Source organism: Bombina bombina, chromosome 6 (assembly GCF_027579735.1).
Source record: "Bombina bombina isolate aBomBom1 chromosome 6, aBomBom1.pri, whole genome shotgun sequence".
Classification (NCBI taxonomy): Eukaryota; Metazoa; Chordata; class Amphibia; order Anura; family Bombinatoridae; genus Bombina; species Bombina bombina.
In genome coordinates, this window is record NC_069504.1 from 647,211,705 (window position 1) to 647,231,867 (window position 20,163).

Below are 20,163 nucleotides of genomic sequence, written 5' to 3' on the forward strand. Positions count from 1 at the left end.
TGAGTCAGTAATTGACTGATGGCTGTCACATGGTACAGTGGGCAGGGAAATAAAAGCAATCTTTCTTAGAGCAAAATCTACAGATAATTTGAAATTCATAGTAAGTGCTATTGCATTGACTTTTTATTATGCATCTGTGGATTATGCAATTCTACTACATTTAATTAACATTAAGATTTATTATATTTGGTTAGTTACATATAGGGTTGCCATTTTGCCGCTTTAAGGGAGGAACAGCCCCTAACATATGTATTTTTCATAAGTGTCCTACTTTAAATGTGGCAACCCTAGTTATATAGTTTACTATGATGATGATAATTATTATTATTAGTTTTCACAATACCTCAGCTTATTCTGAAGTACTAATTTTGGAATTAAAGGTCTTATGTGGCCTATCTGAGTACCAAATATGACATTTACAGTAAATTATTTCTCCACCACTGTGATGTGAGAACATCTGGTCTCCAATTTGTTGCTCTATTGTAGGACCAATATCAATTTGCATTTAGTGATCTGGCTATTGTGATAGATCATCTACGTTATCCTTTATTTTTACTCTAAAAATATTTCCAGTATAAAATTATTGTATTATCCATTATTATAATGCTTGGATAAAGATCTCTATAAATAATATTCATAACGTAAATCTATTGTAATTTGTTTAACAACTTTCTTTGCAGATTTGCTGATAATGGAATAGGCTTGACTCTTGCCAGGTACTTGACATATATCTTTTTTTAAAAGACCATGAGATTCTACATAAATTTATCATTCTAAGTTTTCTATTCTCAATCTTTATTTCAGTGGAGGGACTTTTCCAGATGATGATGGTTCGAAGCAAGAAATTAAGAACAGCATTTTTGTTGGCGAGAGTAATAATGTGGGGACAGAAACATTTGACAACTCGGTTTGGGGACCTGGAGGACTTGACCACAGTGGGAGAACTCTCCCAAGAGGCCAGTAAGTTAAAAGATAATATTTGGCTTTTTTATATATATTTATCTAGAAATGTGGGCCATCTTTATCATTGTGTTTTTATTTTTCTGTTCAGAAACTTTCCAATTCGTGGCATTCAAATCTACGATGGACCAATAAACATTGAAAACTGTACATTTCGCAAATATGTTGCACTGGAAGGTCGGCACACCAGTGCAATTGGATTCCGTTTAAACAATTCTTGGCAGAGCTGTCCAAATAACAATATGACCCACATCATATTCCAAGATGTACCTGTAAGTTTCTTCCTCTCAGAGCAGATTTTTTTTTAGTCATGAAGACACATTACAGTCAATGCTAGATCATAGTAGTCAGTAGTTCTTTTATTCTTCTAATAATTTAATACAAATTATATACATTTTTATTCTAGATATTCTTTTTCTCCCTTCCACTCTCTTTTTATATCTATATACAGTGTGCGTGTGTGCGCACGTGCCCATGTATGTGTGTGATTGAAGTAATCAATTTACTTTGCTATATTATAGAAAGATAACAGTTCATACAGTTCCTGCTTGAGGCAACATTTACAAGAGTTTCATTAAAGTAATATGAAAGTGTAAAAGGAAAATTATCTAATTTAGAAGAACATTTTATTATAGCACTATTGCTTGCATATAATTATGTGTTTAACCCTTGCAAAGGGGTTAAAGGAATATTAAGCTTTCCTCCTTTGTTAAAAACAAATATGTTAAATCAAAGTAAACATAAAAAGAAACAGAGTATGTTAAAAAAGCAAACAACTTACTTGTTTTCTTGAATAATGAGAACTTGGAAATTCTCAGTGTAGCCTCTGCCCTCAGTGTGATAAGGGAGCAGACTTGTTTGAAACTTAGAGCAAAAGTAGTAGTAGATAATCCAGCTACAAAAGTGTATACTAAATAGCACTCCTCACCATTTTAAGAGGTCTGTCTCTATAGTTATGAACACAGTCTAAGCCATATGGCTTGTGTTAAACACTTATGAGGACACAAGAATGTTCCAGAATTGTGGGAACACAAAAAGTTATTAAAAAAGTAACCTTTATTAATCAATAATAAAAATGGGGAAAACACACAATTAAAAACAAATAGTGGAAGTACATAAATAAAACACCAATAGGATACTAGTGGGATAATAGAGGACCCAAAAATGGTGGTCCAAATACTAGATCAATATGATAAATGTGGAATGTGTGTCACAATGAGTGTGAAGAGATTAATGATAATTCTAGTCACATCATATACAGTAGGTGTCAAAATAGGAGTGATTCTTAAAGTGGAGTTTCCATGAATGGATATATAATTGCAACAGATTGATATGGTATGGTTGTCCAAATAAATCTCTATAATATATATAACATATGTAACGTCCCACTCGTAAGTGGTGACTATTGAATAATAATATTAGGACAAAGTACTATATAGTGTGGTTTCCCTATGGACATATATAAAGGAATATGTTAAGTGGCATAGTTGCCAACTTTATTCATTATAACGTAGGGAATCTGAGGTTCACAAATGAGTGTGTTATTTTCCACATTAATATTGCAACGGTAGTACTCAAAACAATGTCTGCCAATACAAGATATTAATGTCTTTTGTGTAACATATATTATGATACTAGTGTATCAATTGGTAGTTACTGGTTCTGAATATCAATATGTATATTGCAGTTAGTACAGATAATATAAGAATTCAAGTATATATAGAGAATTATAGAACTTTATTCAATCAAACGCCCATATATAGTATGTGTCTCATCTGGCATTAGTGGAGTTTGATTGTACTGAATCACTAAGTTAGCGTATCTCACAGAGGCTTGCTTAGTAAATATGTTCACCCCAAATGCTGATGTAATTATTATATTAAGTGTATAAGTTGATCGAGCAGTTCTAGAAAAAAAAATAGTATTTTATACTTAGGTGTCAAAAAAGGACAAAGAATGTCACCAAATATCTTATATGGAATATAAGCTATTCCACAAGGTAGTTTCATATTATCCCTACTCAGTGATTATAAACAGCTGTTAGTAATGCAGTAACTGACTGCTTCATAGAATGCTATTAGCAGTTACACTATTCAAGTAAAACGGACTCGTTATTTTTATATACAGTTGTCATATGGTAACGTGTTAAGGTTCCGTTCAGAAAATTGCTATTAATAGTTTTAACTTTTCGGTTAAGAGGGAATTGTTATTGTTATATACAGCTGTACTTAAATGATACGGTAATGGTCCGTTTAGAGAAACGCTATTAGCAATTTAAGTATTTGAATTAAAGCAGACTTGTGGTCCTAAGACTATTTCAGATTATTTGGTAGCATGAGATTAACAGTGTTGGTGCTATGAATGTTTGGAATGTATCCACTATACTATTAAAACGAAGATCCCATAGCTCCTCGGCTAGCTCCCTAACATGTTTCGCAACTTAGGTTACAGTCTAAATGATCTGGACGTGAGCAAATCTGACTCCCTGTTATCTAGTCTATCTTATAGTTATTGCAGAAAAGAAACAAATTAACATTCCTTTAAACACATAGTTAAAGTCAGCGCCAAAACAAGAATGTACTACAATGTACTACTGGGAGCTAACCAGATACATCTGGTGAGCCAATGGCAAGAGGCATATATGTGTAGCCACCATTAAGCACTGAGCACCCAGTAGTGCATTACTGCTCTTGAGGTTACCTAGGTATACTTTTCAACAAATGATATTAAGTGAACAAAGTAAATGTAATAATAGAAGTACATTTAAAAGTCTCTTAAAATTGAATGCTATATCCGAACCACAAAAATGTAATAGTTGGATTAAAGCTTGCAGTGTTTATAGAATTAAACATATACAATTTTTAACTATCCAAAAATATTTCACAAAGGGATACAGAAATAAAAGTGTATATGGGCATCAACATCCCTATAATGCAGACATTAACTTGAAGTAACTGAACCACTCCCTTTAATGGTCCCTAAATTTATTGCAATTCTTGTAGATATCTTCGAGGGTTTTCTTTGGTGAGCCTGGTCCATGGTTTAATCAGTTAAACATGGATGGGGACAAGACAACAGTGTTCCATGATGTGGATGGATCAGTGTCAGAATATCCAGGAGCATTTTTGGTAAAAGAAGATAACTGGTTGCTTAGACATCCGGATTGCATCGATGTGCCAGACTGGAAGGGAGCTGTCTGCAGTGGGAACTATGCACAGGTGAGACCTATATTCTCTGTAGACAGGAGTTGTCAGCTCCAGTCCTTGAAGGTTGTAGGTATGTCGGGATTTAAGGATTTCAATAGGTTAAAAGAAAGTATTTTATTATTGAGTAGATCTACTGTGTTACTATGTTAGATGAAAAGCATATTATTTTGTGAGTCTACATTAGCTCTTTTGCCATTTATCCTGAGGGACTGAGCTGTGTAGACTAAATAGGTGTTGTGTTTTTCACTTGTTGACGCTCTGGCCAAAGACTCTGGGAAAAAGAAGTTTACAGACTAAAAAGTTATTAAGTCATTTACACTATTAAGGTCAATAGTAGATTTCTTTCATGTAATTAACAAGAGTCCATGAGCTAGTGACGTATGGGATATACATTCCTACCAGGAGGGGCAAAGTTTCCCAAACCTTAAAATGCCTATAAATACACCCCTCACCACACCCACAAATCAGTTTTACAAACTTTGCCTCCAAGGGAGGTGGTGAAGTAAGTTTGTGCTAGATTCTACGTTGATATGCGCTCCGCAGCAAGTTGGAGCCCGGTTTTCCTCTCAGCGTGCAGTGAATGTCAGAGGGATGTGAGGAGAGTATTGCCTATTGAATGCAGTGATCTCCTTCTACGGGGTCTATTTCATAAGGTTCTCTGTTATCGGTCGTAGAGATTCATCTCTTACCTCCCTTTTCAGATCGACGATATACTCTTATATTTACCATTTCCTCTACTGATTCTCGTTTCAGTACTGGTTTGGCTTTCTACAAACATGTAGATGAGTGTCCTGGGGTAAGTAAGTCTTATTTTCTGTGACACTCTAAGCTATGGTTGGGCACTTTATTTATAAAGTTCTAAATATATGTATTCAAACATTTATTTGCCTTGACTCAGGATGTTCAACTTTCCTTATTTTCAGACAGTCAGTTTCATATTTGGGATTATGCTTTAAATTATCATATTTTTTCTTACCTCAAAAATTTGACTTTTTTCCCTGTGGGCTGTTAGGCTCGCGGGGGCTGAAAATGCTTCATTTTATTGTGTCATTCTTGGCGCGGACTTTTTTGGCGCAAAAATTCTTTTCCGTTTCCGGCGTCATACGTGTCGCCGGAAGTTGCGTCATTTTTGACGTTATTTTGCGCCAAAAATGTCGGCGTTCCGGATGTGGCGTCATTTTTGGCGCCAAAAGCATTTAGGCGCCAAATAATGTGGGCGTCTTATTTGGCGCCAAAAAATATGGGCGTCGCTTTTGTCTCCACATTATTTCAGTCTCATTTTTCATTTGCTTCTGGTTGCTAGAAGCTTGATGTTTGGCATTTTTTTCCCATTCCTGAAACTGTCTTATAAGGAATTTGATCTATTTTGCTTTATATGTTGTTTTTTCTCTTACATATTGCAAGATGTCTCACGTTGCATCTGAGCCAGAAGATACTACAGGAAAACCACTGCCTGCTGGATCTACCAAAGCTAAGTGTATCTGCTGTAAACTTTTGGTAGCTATTCCTCCAGCTGTTGTTTGTAATAATTGTCATGACAAACTTGTTAAAGCAGATAATATTTCCTTTAGTGATGTACCATTGCCTGTTGCAGTTCCCTCAACATCTAAGGTGCAGAATGTTCCTGATAACATAAGAGATTTTGTTTCTGAATCCATAAAGAAGGCTTTGTCTGTTATTTCTCCTTCTAGTAAACGTAAAAAGTCTTTTAAATCTTCTCTCTCTACAGATGAATTTTTAAATGAACACCATCATTCTGATTCTTTGGACTCTTCTGGTTCAGAGGATTCTGTCTCAGAGATTGATGCTGATAAATCTTCATATTTATTTAAGATGGAATTTATTCGCTCTTTACTTAAAGAAGTACTAATTGCTTTAGAAATAGAGGATTCTAGTCCTCTTGATACTAATTCTATACGTTTGGATAAGGTTTTTAAAGCTCCTGCGGTTATTCCAGAAGTCTTTCCTGTTCCTAATGCTATTTCTGCAGTAATTGCTAAGGAATGGGATAAATTGGGTAATTCATTTACTCCTTCTAAACGTTTTAAGCAATTATATCCTGTTCCGCCTGACAGGTTAGAATTTTGGGACAAAATCCCTAAAGTTGATGGGGCTATTTCTACCCTTGCTAAACGTACTACCATTCCTACGTCAGATGGTACCTCGTTTAAAGATCCTTTAGATAGAAAAATTGAATCTTTTCTAAGAAAAGCTTATCTATGTTCAGGTAATCTTCTTAGACCTGCTATATCATTGGCTGATGTTGCTGCAGCTTCAACTTTTTGGTTGGAAACTCTAGCGCAACAAGTAACAAATCGTGATTCTCATGATATTATTATTCTTCTCCAGCATGCTAATAATTTCATCTGTGATGCCATTTTTGATATTATTAGAGTTGATGTTAGATTTATGTCTCTGGCTATCTTAGCCAGAAGAGCTTTATGGCTTAAGACTTGGAATGCTGATATGGCTTCTAAATCAACTCTACTTTCCATTTCTTTCCAGGGAAACAAATTATTTGGTTCTCAGTTGGATTCTATTATTTCAACTGTTACTGGTGGGAAAGGAACTTTTTTACCACAGGATAAAAAGTCTAAAGGTAAAAACAGGGCTAACAATCGTTTTCGTTCCTTTCGTTTCAACAAAGAACAAAAGCCTGATCCTTCGTCCTCAGGAGCAGTTTCAGTTTGGAAACCATCTCCAGTCTGGAATAAATCCAAGCCTGCTAGAAAGGCAAAGCCTGCTTCTAAGTTCACATGAAGGTACGGCCCTCATTCCAGTTCAGCTGGTAGGGGGCAGGTTACGTTTTTTCAAAGAAATTTGGATCAATTCTGTTCACAATCTTTGGATTCAGAACATTGTTTCAGAAGGGTACAGAATTGGTTTCAAGATGAGACCTCCTGCAAAGAGATTTTTTCTTTCCCATGTCCCAGTAAATCCAGTGAAAGCTCAAGCATTTCTGAATTGTGTTTCAGATCTAGAGTTGGCTGGAGTAATTATGCCAGTTCCAGTTCCGGAACAGGGGATGGGGTTTTATTCAAATCTCTTCATTGTACCAAAGAAGGAGAATTCCTTCAGACCAGTTCTGGATCTAAAATTATTGAATCGTTATGTAAGGATACCAACGTTCAAGATGGTAACTGTAAGGACTATATTGCCTTTTGTTCAGCAAGGGAATTATATGTCCACAATAGATTTACAGGATGCATATCTGCATATTCCAATTCATCCAGATCATTATCAGTTCCTGAGATTCTCTTTTCTAGACAAGCATTACCAATTTGTGGCTCTACCGTTTGGCCTTGCTACAGCTCCAAGAATTTTCACAAAGATTCTCGGTGCCCTTCTGTCTGTAATCAGAGAACAGGGTATTGTGGTATTTCCTTATTTGGACGATATCTTGGTACTTGCTCCGTCTTTACATTTAGCAGAGTCTCATACGAATCGACTTGTGTTGTTTCTTCAAGATCATGGTTGGAGGATCAATTTACCAAAAAGTTCTTTGATTCCTCAAACAAGGGTAACCTTTCTGGGTTTCCAGATAGATTCAGTGTCCATGACTTTGTCTTTAACAGACAAGAGACGTCTAAAATTGATTACAGCCTGTCGAAACCTTCAGTCTCAATCATTCCCTTCGGTAGCCTTATGCATGGAAATTCTAGGTCTTATGACTGCTGCATCGGACGCGATCCCCTTTGCTCGTTTTCACATGCGACCTCTTCAGCTCTGTATGCTGAACCAATGGTGCAGGGATTACACGAAGATATATCAATTAATATCTTTAAAACCGATTGTTCGGCACTCTCTAACGTGGTGGACAGATCACCATCGTTTAATTCAGGGGGCTTCTTTTGTTCTTCCGACCTGGACTGTAATTTCAACAGATGCAAGTCTCACAGGTTGGGGAGCTGTGTGGGGATCTCTGACGGCACAAGGAGTTTGGGAATCTCAGGAGGTGAGATTACCGATCAATATCTTGGAACTCCGTGCAGTTTTCAGAGCTCTTCAGTTTTGGCCTCTTCTGAAGAGAGAATCGTTCATTTGTTTTCAGACAGACAATGTCACAACTGTGGCATACATCAATCATCAAGGAGGGACTCACAGTCCTCTGGCTATGAAAGAAGTATCTCGAATTTTGGTTTGGGCGGAATCCAGCTCCTGTCTAATCTCTGCGGTTCATATCCCAGGTGTAGACAATTGGGAAGCGGATTATCTCAGTCGCCAAACGTTGCATCCGGGCGAATGGTCTCTTCACCCAGAGGTATTTCTTCAGATTGTTCAATTGTGGGGGCTTCCAGAGATAGATCTGATGGCCTCTCATCTAAACAAGAAACTTCCCAGGTATCTGTCCAGATTCCGGGATCCTCAGGCGGAGGCAGTGGATGCATTATCACTTCCTTGGAAGTATCATCCTGCCTATATCTTTCCGCCTCTAGTTCTTCTTCCAAGAGTAATCTCCAAGATTCTGAGGGAATGCTCGTTTGTTCTGCTAATAGCTCCGGCATGGCCTCACAGGTTTTGGTATGCGGATCTTGTCCGGATGGCATCTTGCCAGCCATGGACTCTTCCGTTAAGACCAGACCTTCTGTCACAAGGTCCTTTTTTCCATCCGGATCTGAAATCCTTAAATTTAAAGGTATGGAGATTGAACGCTTGATTCTTGGTCATAGAGGTTTCTCTGACTCCGTGATTAATACTATGTTACAGGCTCGTAAATCTGTATCTCGAGAGATATATTATAGAGTCTGGAAGACTTATATTTCTTGGTGTCTTTCTCATCATTTTTCTTGGCATTCTTTTAGAATACCGAGAATTTTACAGTTTCTTCAGGATGGTTTAGATAAGGGTTTGTCCGCAAGTTCTTTGAAAGGACAAATCTCCGCTCTTTCTGTTCTTTTTCACAGAAAGATTGCTATTCTTCCTGATATTCATTGTTTTGTACAAGCTTTGGTTCGTATAAAACCTGTCATTAAGTCAATTTCTCCTCCTTGGAGTTTGAATTTGGTTCTGGGAGCTCTTCAAGCTCCTCCGTTTGAACCTATGCATTCATTGGACATTAAATTACTTTCTTGGAAAGTTTTGTTCCTTTTGGCCATCTCTTCTGCTAGAAGAGTTTCTGAATTATCTGCTCTTTCGTGTGAGTCTCCTTTTCTGATTTTTCATCAGGATAAGGCGGTGTTGCGAACTTCTTTTGAATTTTTACCTAAAGTTGTGAATTCCAACAACATTAGTAGAGAAATTGTGGTTCCTTCATTATGTCCTAATCCTAAGAATTCTAAGGAGAAATCATTGCATTCTTTGGATGTTGTTAGAGCTTTGAAATATTATGTTGAAGCTACGAAATCTTTCCGTAAGACTTCTAGTCTATTTGTTATCTTTTCCGGTTCTAGGAAAGGCCAGAAAGCTTCTGCCATTTCTTTGGCATCTTGGTTGAAATCTTTAATTCATCTTGCCTATGTTGAGTCGGGTAAAATTCCGCCTCAAAGAATTACAGCTCATTCTACTAGGTCAGTATCTACTTCCTGGGCGTTTAGGAATGAAGCTTCGGTTGACCAGATCTGCAAAGCAGCAACTTGGTCCTCTTTGCATACTTTTACTAAATTCTACCATTTTGATGTATTTTCTTCTTCTGAAGCAGTTTTTGGTAGAAAAGTTCTTCAGGCAGCGGTTTCAGTTTGAATCTTCTGCTTATGTTTTTTGTTAAACTTTATTTTGGGTGTGGATTATTTTCAGCAGGAATTGGCTGTCTTTATTTTATCCCTCCCTCTCTAGTGACTCTTGTGTGGAAAGATCCACATCTTGGGTAGTCATTATCCCATACGTCACTAGCTCATGGACTCTTGTTAATTACATGAAAGAAAACATAATTTATGTAAGAACTTACCTGATAAATTCATTTCTTTCATATTAACAAGAGTCCATGAGGCCCACCCTTTTTTGTGGTGGTTATGATTTTTTTGTATAAAGCACAATTATTCCAATTCCTTATTTTATATGCTTCGCACTTTTTTTCTTATCACCCCACTTCTTGGCTATTCGTTAAACTGATTTGTGGGTGTGGTGAGGGGTGTATTTATAGGCATTTTAAGGTTTGGGAAACTTTGCCCCTCCTGGTAGGAATGTATATCCCATACGTCACTAGCTCATGGACTCTTGTTAATATGAAAGAAATGAATTTATCAGGTAAGTTCTTACATAAATTATGTTATTACAGGAATTATAGTTAACTGTAACGATACGGCGTAATCAGCTGAAGAGTAGAAGGATTTAGTGACATCTTTAGGAAAGGCCAGGCATTACATTAGACTGTCGCTTCCACTATGTCATCTCCATATACAGTACTAAAGATTCCTCATACAGCCTATACATTTGTATGCAGTTAGTTACTATACTTGTGGCTTTACTACTGATGTTTGCATCATGCACTATATGGTTTGACATCCTCGACCCCCTGCAATAATTCTTACCTAGTTTTATTCTCACTGTTTTCCCTTATTTAGGCTACAGCATTTCATTTTCAAAAAGGTGTTATTTGTATGTGTTTGAGTAACATTCAGTGGAATACAACACTGGGTTAGTAGTAAATTTCCACGTCATTGAGACAGCTGCACTTAACCATGGACCCATATTTTGCTATAGGTTCTGATGCAGAAATATTTCACATTAATCCACATTAAAGAAACATTTTGTTTTATACCATATGATCCTCTTATTCTACACATTTAGAGATAAGGTAAATGGGGTTATTCAGTTTTGTTTTGCTATGGTTCGGGATTAGTAAATATTTACAGTGTTCCCAGCTTCCACTAACATGCAGAAGTGTACTGTGGAATCGTTATTATTCTTCTACTCCTTTTGATTTTTTTTCTCATTATGACTGCAAGGACAGCAGAGGATGCTGGGAATACATGTTCTTTTTCTTTACAGTAAGACTCACCATGACTGACAGGTTTGACAAAATTGCATAGGTGCCCATTTGTTTAGTTTGCCTATGTTACTCAGTCAGTCCAGTTTTTATAGGGTTACTTTTCCTTTTTACTGCTGGTGCCCTAAGTTTGTTATCTGTTACTGAATATGATTTGCAAATTTTGTAGTGTATTTGTAGTGTATTTGTATTTGATCTTGTTAGGCCTTATGTAACTTTGGAATATCTGCCATGCTATAGCTCTACATTCAGGCACGAAGACCAGCTGATGCAGAGATGAGGATCATTAAAGATGAGTATCCAGATCACCCTTTGCACCTAGAGGGAGCGTTGGGTAAAAGCAATCACTACCAGCAATATCAGCCTGTGGTCACCCTGCAAAAAGGCTACACTGTGCATTGGGACAAAACTGCTCCAGAGGAGCTGACAATATGGCTGATTAACTTTCAAAGGTAAGTTATTTTCAATACCGTAAAAACAACCCATTTCTCTGCACAACTCTGTATTAGGCAAAGCCCTGTAAAAAAGGTGCTGTTTATTCCAACATTGTTGCAGAAAGTAGTAGTAAACACTACCTATATGTTGAAATATTTACAATTTTTATATATATAAAAAATTAAAAATGAGTATATGAAGAAAGAAAAGTCTGTGTCTGAGTTAAGGGGCCGTTAAATACAGTAGAATTGCATAAGCAAAAGCACTTAGTCTTAATTTCAAATTAGTGGATTTTTTTTCAAAGTTGGTTCAAATTTTCTTCCCCCTGTGTCATGTGACAACCATCAGCCAATCACAAACAAATATATGTATATACTGTGCATATAAAAACATTGTGCACATTTTGATAATTGTTTTAAACAAAAAGTTGTTTGCAATGACATGCTTTATCTGAATCATGGAAATTTAAATTTGACTTTAGTGTTCCTTTAATATATATTGAATGTAAGTAAAAGGAGTGTATGATGGAAAAAGAGGGCACTGTGATTACCACCAGTAAGTGCACACTTTTAGTGGCATAAAACTGTTATAGTAGACTCATTTACTGTACTGTCTTACACAGATAATGTCCTCTTTAAATGTTAAATATGTTTTACAGTTAGCAATCAACATTTGACATTTAAAAGAAGAAAGATAAAACCTTTATCCTGAAATGCTCTTTATGTTGTTTTTATTTGGATTCCCGGCACTATAAGAATGATTTCCTTGGGTTAATTGAAATGTTTTGCTAGAATTTCTTGCAATGTGCTTTGAGCCAGGAAAAAAATAGCCATCTTAAACTGAAATATTTTTCTTGGCTGATTGAATTCTTAGGAAATTTGATGTCAAGTTCTTATTACTTGTGGTAACACATGATTCTCCTATTTTAGGAATGACTGGATTCAAATAGGATTTTGCTATCCTAAAGGGACAACATTTTCCATCCTCTCAGATATCCACAATCGTCTCACAAAACAAACACACAAAACAGGAACCTTCATAAGAACATACCAGATGGATAAACTGCATCAGACTTACCCCGGTCGGGGTTACTATTACTGGGATGAGGACTCAGGGTATGTATTCTTGAAATGAAACTATAGCCAAGATCTTTACACGTAGACGTATTTGTGCACTGCACTCTCACTCGCGACTGCGTGATAAGCCAAAGTCCACCTTTAAAAGAAAGGTTGGGTGCTGGGTTAATGAGAGGATGGAAAGTAAGTTTAATTGTGAGATCATCATCACATAATAATCACATTCTATAAATTCACCAAAACTGGCCCTAAATCCCAAATTCGCTGGCAAAATGCAGGAAGCTTCCATCAGACGCGGCTTTACGCCAATGCCAATTAGGAGACTTCCAAAAGCATCTTATATTCAGTTTCCTCAGTTGACCGCAATTGACATTAACAGTCCTGTATAAACAGTGTATGCCACTTAAAAAAAGATTGGGATATATACAGTGCAGTTGCTAAAATTAAGCTGCTATACATTACAAAGAGAGAAACCATTATTTTTGTAGTAGTTCCATTTTAATGACTAGATCATAATCAACCAGTGGAAAAGTGAGCTATCAATGAGTCAGTAAAGTGTAGCAAGGCCTTGTGGTACAGGGTAGTAACTTGTAGGTTTTGCTGCTCTGTAGAAAATGTTACCTAGCAACACTGTCACAATCACTACAACAGGAATGGAACACATTAATCTGTTACCCTTCTTAGAAGAAACAATAAATACAAGTAATTATTAGCAATAATAATAATGATTATCAAAGTTATCCTTATTAAAATGTATACATATATCATATTTAAAATGCAAAGGAACAACAGATCGTTTATCCGCGCTACTGGTAGAAATACAAATGCAGTATAGAATTTCAAAAAGACAATCTAATAATGAGTAAAGTGAATATTGTGGGTAAGGAGAATATTTCTACATATCGCAGTGTATGGAAGAGGAACCAATCGCCACAGGGATTTTTCAGTTCCACAGTCTGTTTATCTTCAGTAAAGGGTTCTTTAGGAGTGCACCCGGTTGATTCAGAATGAAGATATTCTTTCGATAGAAAAACAAGAGGGAACCAACATAGTGTGTACTGCTTTATTGCAACATAACAAATTTCACGGTAAAATAATGCACTCACATTTATCAACCTTACCACTATGAAGTATATATCAAGCCTTAAAAAGGTGTAACAGCTCCGTTCCCTGCCGTTGAGTCCACGCTATTAATCAGTGACCAGCAAGAAAACACATCATGATTTGTATTAATAGTTACATTTATTATTATTGTTGTCATTACAGTTTTATATGCACCTATCATTGCTATCATATAATTTTTTTAATATTTATTTATTTAAATGTATTTTGGATTTCATTTTAATGCTTTTTTCAAGGACTTATGCAACTTAAAGGAACACTAAAATATTTTTTTTTCAGTGTGTTCCCTTTGACTTGTTATACTAGCTGCAGGATATTGAATGCAACTGTAACTTTATTTTTATTCTTCCAGTTGAAATAACTACGTTTGCTCATTGAAACCACTGGCCATAATGAAAATTAAAGTACCCAAGTATTGGGCTTAGTGTATATATATATATATATATATATATATATATATATATATATATATATATATATATATATATATATATATAGCAAGATCAGATGAGGAGGTCTGTGAATATATACATAGAGAGAGGGGGATAAGATAAGCTGGTCTGCTCTTTTTACAAACACAATCCATTTGAATGGGCATGCTCTTGAGAACAATGGTTGATGGTTTCAATGAGCAAACCTGGCTATTTCTAATACGCAAATAAATCTAAGGAGTAATTCCCCATACCGGTAATATTCTGCAGCTGGTATAATAAGTCACTGGAAGAATATTAAGGGGAAAACAATTTTACAGTACAATGTCCTTTTAAAACAGGTTGAACAGCTTCTGAATACAGCTGCAAAGCAAAACTAGGTAATGACAGATGTAGAGGAAGATTTGTAGTCACAAATGTACAGGAAGAATTGTAGTCACAAATGTACAGGAAGAATTGTAGTCACAAATGTACAGGAAGAATTGAAGCGATAGCCATAGTAGAAAGTTGCTTCTTAATTTTCATGGCTCTCAAAAGTATAGGCCATCGCTACCTCACACTACTTTTCTTAGGCTATTGCTATTCAGTTGTCATATGCTGTTGCAGCCACCATGTATGATAGCATGTGAGGCAATTGTTTTCTTGTTTTGAATTCAAGCTTTATTGAAAAATATGAAACGATTTGTGCAAAACAACTAAACTCCTAGAAAGAAATTGTAAAAAACTTGGAACAATTACCATTGTGGATAAAAAATAAAATAACTCAATTTTCATAGGTTAGAGATCGACCATAATAATGCATGTGAGCCAAATCTTATAGCTACAATACTGAAACTCACCAATATAGACACAAACGTCATGAATGTGCATTATTGTAAACATATCCTTAAAGGGACATTAAACCCAAAAAAATTCTTTCATGATTCAGATAGAGCATGCAATTTTAACCAACTTTCTAATTTACTCCTTTTTTCAATTTTTCTTCATTCTCTGTCCAATCAGCAGGGACAACCCAGGTTGTGAACCAAAAATGGGCCAGCTTCTAAACTTACATTCTTGTTTTTTAAATAAAGATAGCAAGAGAATGAAGAAAAAATGATAATAGGAGTAAATTAGAAAGTTACTTTAAATTGCATGCTTTATCTGAATCATGAAATAAAAAATTGGGTTCAGTGTCCCTTTAACATAAAATAACATCAAATGTTATTGATAATTCTGACTATTGTATTAATTAACTAATAACTCTGTGAATATTTTCTGGTGTCTGTCCTCATATTACATGTGTTAACTTTTATTTCAGATTGCTCTTCTTGACACTAAAAGGTCTTAATGAAAAAGAGAAATATGCATTCTGTTCTGTAAAAGGCTGTGAGAGGATAAAAATTAAGGCTCTAATACCAAAAGGCTCTGGTATCAGTGATTGCCAAGCTTCAGCGTACCCCAAATATGCTCAGACTCCAATGGTGGATGTTCCACTACCAAAGAAGCTGCATAACAATTTGGTAATTAGTATTTCTAAATTTATATATTTCTCATTTGCATCTCTTTACCCAGATAGCTGCAGACCTGAAACATATTCTGACTCTGAATTGTCTTGGAAATGTATTTTGCTTCAACTAATATATTTTTTTCTTCTCACTAAATAGGTTTAACAAAAACAAAAAAGTTAAACCAAATTAAAAGGAATACAGCACTAACAAAAATGCTAGGAACAAAAATAAAAACCACAATTTAAAATATAAAACTTCTTAGAAAGGCTGATGTCTGATGTTATGAAGTTATGTGAAGGCTATTGCTATGTGTTATTTGGTTCGGATTTTTGAGGTGTCTAGCAGTTTTTAGTGCTTAATTTTGTTTCATTTGGAATATATTTTAAATTGTATTAAACTTATCTTGTGAGAATAAAAATAAAAAAATACATCAGCATTTAGGGTTGTCAGGAGTCCAGTATTCAACAGGACAGTCCAGTATTTTAGCAGGCTGTGCAGTAAAATCTTCACAAAATACTCACCACTTAGATGTACAGATTTTTTATAAAGTTCTTGAGTTTTAGCTAAATGTAAAAGCCGTTCTAGGCTTCAGTGCATTACAACTATGGAGCAGAAAGAAGTCAGTGGTAGTCATGGGGTCAAATCACTAATGTTTTACTGTCAAGCAAAGAGGTAGAATGGTTGATTTGTATGTTACTGACATCCAAGGGGTAAAATGACTGCTCAGTTGTAAAATATATACATAGTTGGATCGAGAGTGCAGTCTTTTGGGGGGGCATTGTGTGACCCCATATACCATTGTGCCCAGTCACCTAGAGATTGTTTTCCTTTACATGTAACCTGATTATGTTAATGCCTATTTTTTTATGTCAGAATAAAACAAGGGATCATTTCCTGGAGCTGAAAGTGGAAACCTACAACACCAGACTCTTTCACCTGAAGGATGACTTTGCATACATTGAGGTAAAGTCTTGCTAGCTATGACCGAACAAAAAAATTCTACACACACACACACACACACGCGCGCGCGCACACACACACACAAAAAAGTTCAGAATTATCTGGCCAAAACAATGCACATAGTAGCACGTCTGTTTCCCTGTTATATCACATTAGACCTTGTTGTGAATATAGGCCATAATAAGATATAACTTTGATTAAGATTGATTAAAAACCATACTCATTTGTAACCATACTCATGGGTCAGTCAGTGGTTCTTTTTAAATAGTTAGCATATGACTGAGTCTGTAATATAAATTATCTATCCAGATTTGGAGTTTTGTAAGAAAATAGTTGGGATTTTGATCATAACTTTAGTGTTAATGTCACCCCCACTGTAATTAGTTGGTTGGCCGACACTCCACAGTTTTTAAGTATCAGAAAATAACAGGTGAGGAATCCAGTTCAGGTTTTCCCTACAAGCTAAGGTTTTTTCACCTGCAGGCTGTGGCTGCTAGTTAGAACCTGTATAGAAGAGACAGAATATGTGCTGAAGCTGATGTTGCCTAGAGGGTCTAGGTCTATAAGTTTGCAATCTGTTAGTAATTTTGCAACTGTGTAGAAAAGCCAAACAACTTGGACTATTTTATTTTGTTTAGTAAGCGCTGCTGTGCAAAGATTTATTTTGTTATGTTTATGTTAAAATTGTATTCCTGCAAATTGTCTGTGGATAAACAGGCCAATCCTTTTAAAACTAATCCACCGTGCATGTAGTACTTTTTTTGCTGTGAAGACTGTGTGCTAAAGCTGTTCCTGGGATGAAAACCCAAGGAGAGGGGTACTTTTGTCACATTTGGTGGAGAATGCGGCCAGCACACTAAGGCCTAGATTTGGAGTTCGGCGGTAAAAGGGCTGTTAACGCTCCGCGGGCTTTTTTCTGGCCGCACCATAAATTTAACTCTGGTATCGAGAGTTCAAACAAATGCTGCGTTAGGCTCCAAAAAAGGAGCGTAGAGCATTTTTACCGCAAATGCAACTCTCGATACCAGAGTTGCTTACGGACGCGGCCGGCCTCAAAAACGCATGGGGCTGTTTGAGCTGAAAAAAAACCTAACACCTGCAAAAAAGCAGCGTTCAGCTCCTAACGCAGCCCCATTGTTTCCTATGGGGAAACACTTCCTACGTCTGCACCTAACACTCTAACATGTACCCCAAGTCTAAACACCCCTAACCTTACACTTATTAACCCCTAATCTGCTGCCCCCGCTATCGCTGACACCTGCATATTTTTTTTAACCCCTAATCTGCCGCTCCGTAAACCGCCGCAACCTACGTTATCCCTATGTACCCCTAATCTGCTGCCCTAACATCGCCGACCCCTATATTATATTTATTAACCCCTAATCTGCCCCCCTCAACGTCGCCGACACCTGCCTACACTTATTAACTCCTAATCTGCCGAGCGGACCTCACCGCTACTATAATAAATGTATTAACCCCTAAAGCTAAGTCTAACCCTAATACTAACACCCCCTAAGTTAAATATAATTTACATCTAACGAAATTAATTAACTCTTATTAAATAAATGATTCCTATTTAAAGCTAAATACTTACCTGTAAAATAAATCCTAATATAGCTACAATATAAATTATAATTATATTATAGCTATTTTAGGATTAATATTTATTTTACAGGCAACTTTTTAATTATTTTAACCAGGTACAATAGCTATTAAATAGTTAAGAACTATTTAATAGTTACCTAGTTAAAATAATAACAAATTTACCTGTAAAATAAATCCTAACCTAAGATATAATTAAACCTAACACTACCCTATCAATAAATTAATTAAATAAACTACCTACAATTACCTACAATTAACCTAACACTACTCTATCAATAAATTAATTAAACACAATTCCTACAAATAAATACAATTAAATAAACTAGCTAAAGTACAAAAAATAAAAAAGAACTAAGTTACAAAAAATAATAAAATATTTACAAACATAAGAAAAATATTACAACAATTTTAAACTAATTACACCTACTCTAAGCCCCCTAATAAAATAACAAAGCCCCCCAAAATAAAAAATTCCCTACCCTATTCTAAATTAAAAAAGTTACAAGCTCTTTTACCTTACCAGCCCTGAACAGGGCCCTTTGCGGGGCATGCCCCAAGGATTTCAGCTCTTTTGCCTGTAAAAAAAAACATACCATACCCCCCCCCCCCCCAACATTACAACCCACCACCCACATACCCCTAATCTAACCCAAACCCCCCTTAAATAAACCTAACACTAAGCCCCTGAAGATCTTCCTACCTTGTCTTCACCATACCAGGTTCACCGATCCGTCCTGGCTCCAACATCTTCATCCAACCCAAGCGGGGGTTGGCGATCCATCATCCGGTGCTGAAGAGGTCCAGAAGAGGCTCCAAAGTCTTCCTCCTATCCGGCAAGAAGAGGACATCCGGACCGGCAAACATCTTCTCCAAGCGGCATCTTCAATCTTCTTCCATCCGGTGCGGAGCGGGTCCATCTTGAAGCAGGCGACGCGGATCCATCCTCTTCTTCCGTTGTCTCCCGACGAATGACGGTTCCTTTAAGGGACGTCATCCAAGATGGCGTCCCTCGAATTCCGATTGGCTGATAGGATTCTATCAGCCAATCGGAAATAAGGTAGGAATTTTCTGATTGGCTGATGGAATCAGCCAATCAGAATCAAGTTCAATCCGATTGGCTGATCCAATCAGCCAATCAGATTGAGCTCGCATTCTATTGGCTGTTCCGATCAGCCAATAGAATGCAAGCTCAATCTGATTGGCTGATTGGATCAGCCAATCGGATTGAACTTGATTCTGATTGGCTGATTCCATCAGCCAATCAGAAAATTCCTACCTTAATTCCGATTGGCTGATAGAATCCTATCAGCCAATCGGAATTCGAGGGACGCCATCTTGGATGACGTCCCTTAAAGGAACCGTCATTCGTCGGGAGACAACGGAAGAAGAGGATGGATCCGCGTCGCCTGCTTCAAGATGGACCCGCTCCGCACCGGATGGAAGAAGATTGAAGATGCCGCTTGGAGAAGATGTTTGCCGGTCCGGATGTCCTCTTCTTGCCGGATAGGAGGAAGACTTTGGAGCCTCTTCTGGACCTCTTCAGCACCGGATGATGGATCGCCAACCCCCGCTTGGGTTGGATGAAGATGTTGGAGCCAGGACGGATCGGTGAACCTGGTATGGTGAAGACAAGGTAGGAAGATCTTCAGGGGCTTAGTGTTAGGTTTATTTAAGGGGGGTTTGGGTTAGATTAGGGGTATGTGGGTGGTGGGTTGTAATGTTGGGGGGGGGTATGGTATGTTTTTTTTTACAGGCAAAAGAGCTGAAATCCTTGGGGCATGCCCCGCAAAGGGCCCTGTTCAGGGCTGGTAAGGTAAAAGAGCTTGTAACTTTTTAAATTTAGAATAGGGTAGGGAATTTTTTATTTTGGGGGGCTTTGTTATTTTATTAGGGGGCTTAGAGTAGGTGTAATTAGTTTAAAATTGTTGTAATATTTTTCTTATGTTTGTAAAT

At 36.7% G+C, this 20,163-nt stretch overlaps 1 protein-coding gene across 3 annotated transcripts in view; it reads left to right on the forward strand.

The window, feature by feature from the left end:
• Positions 1 to 20,163, forward strand: part of CEMIP (cell migration inducing hyaluronidase 1) — a 188,410-nt gene that overhangs the window by 155,007 nt on the left and 13,240 nt on the right. For all 3 annotated transcript variants that reach the window (XM_053717679.1, XM_053717677.1, XM_053717678.1), the window contains exons 19-26: positions 681 to 716; positions 805 to 960; positions 1,052 to 1,232; positions 3,963 to 4,178; positions 11,332 to 11,543; positions 12,456 to 12,641; positions 15,456 to 15,657; positions 16,519 to 16,608. In XM_053717679.1, coding sequence (XP_053573654.1) covers positions 681 to 716; positions 805 to 960; positions 1,052 to 1,232; positions 3,963 to 4,178; positions 11,332 to 11,543; positions 12,456 to 12,641; positions 15,456 to 15,657; positions 16,519 to 16,608 — 1,279 coding nt within the window. The remainder of the gene's footprint in view (positions 1 to 680; positions 717 to 804; positions 961 to 1,051; positions 1,233 to 3,962; positions 4,179 to 11,331; positions 11,544 to 12,455; positions 12,642 to 15,455; positions 15,658 to 16,518; positions 16,609 to 20,163) is intronic.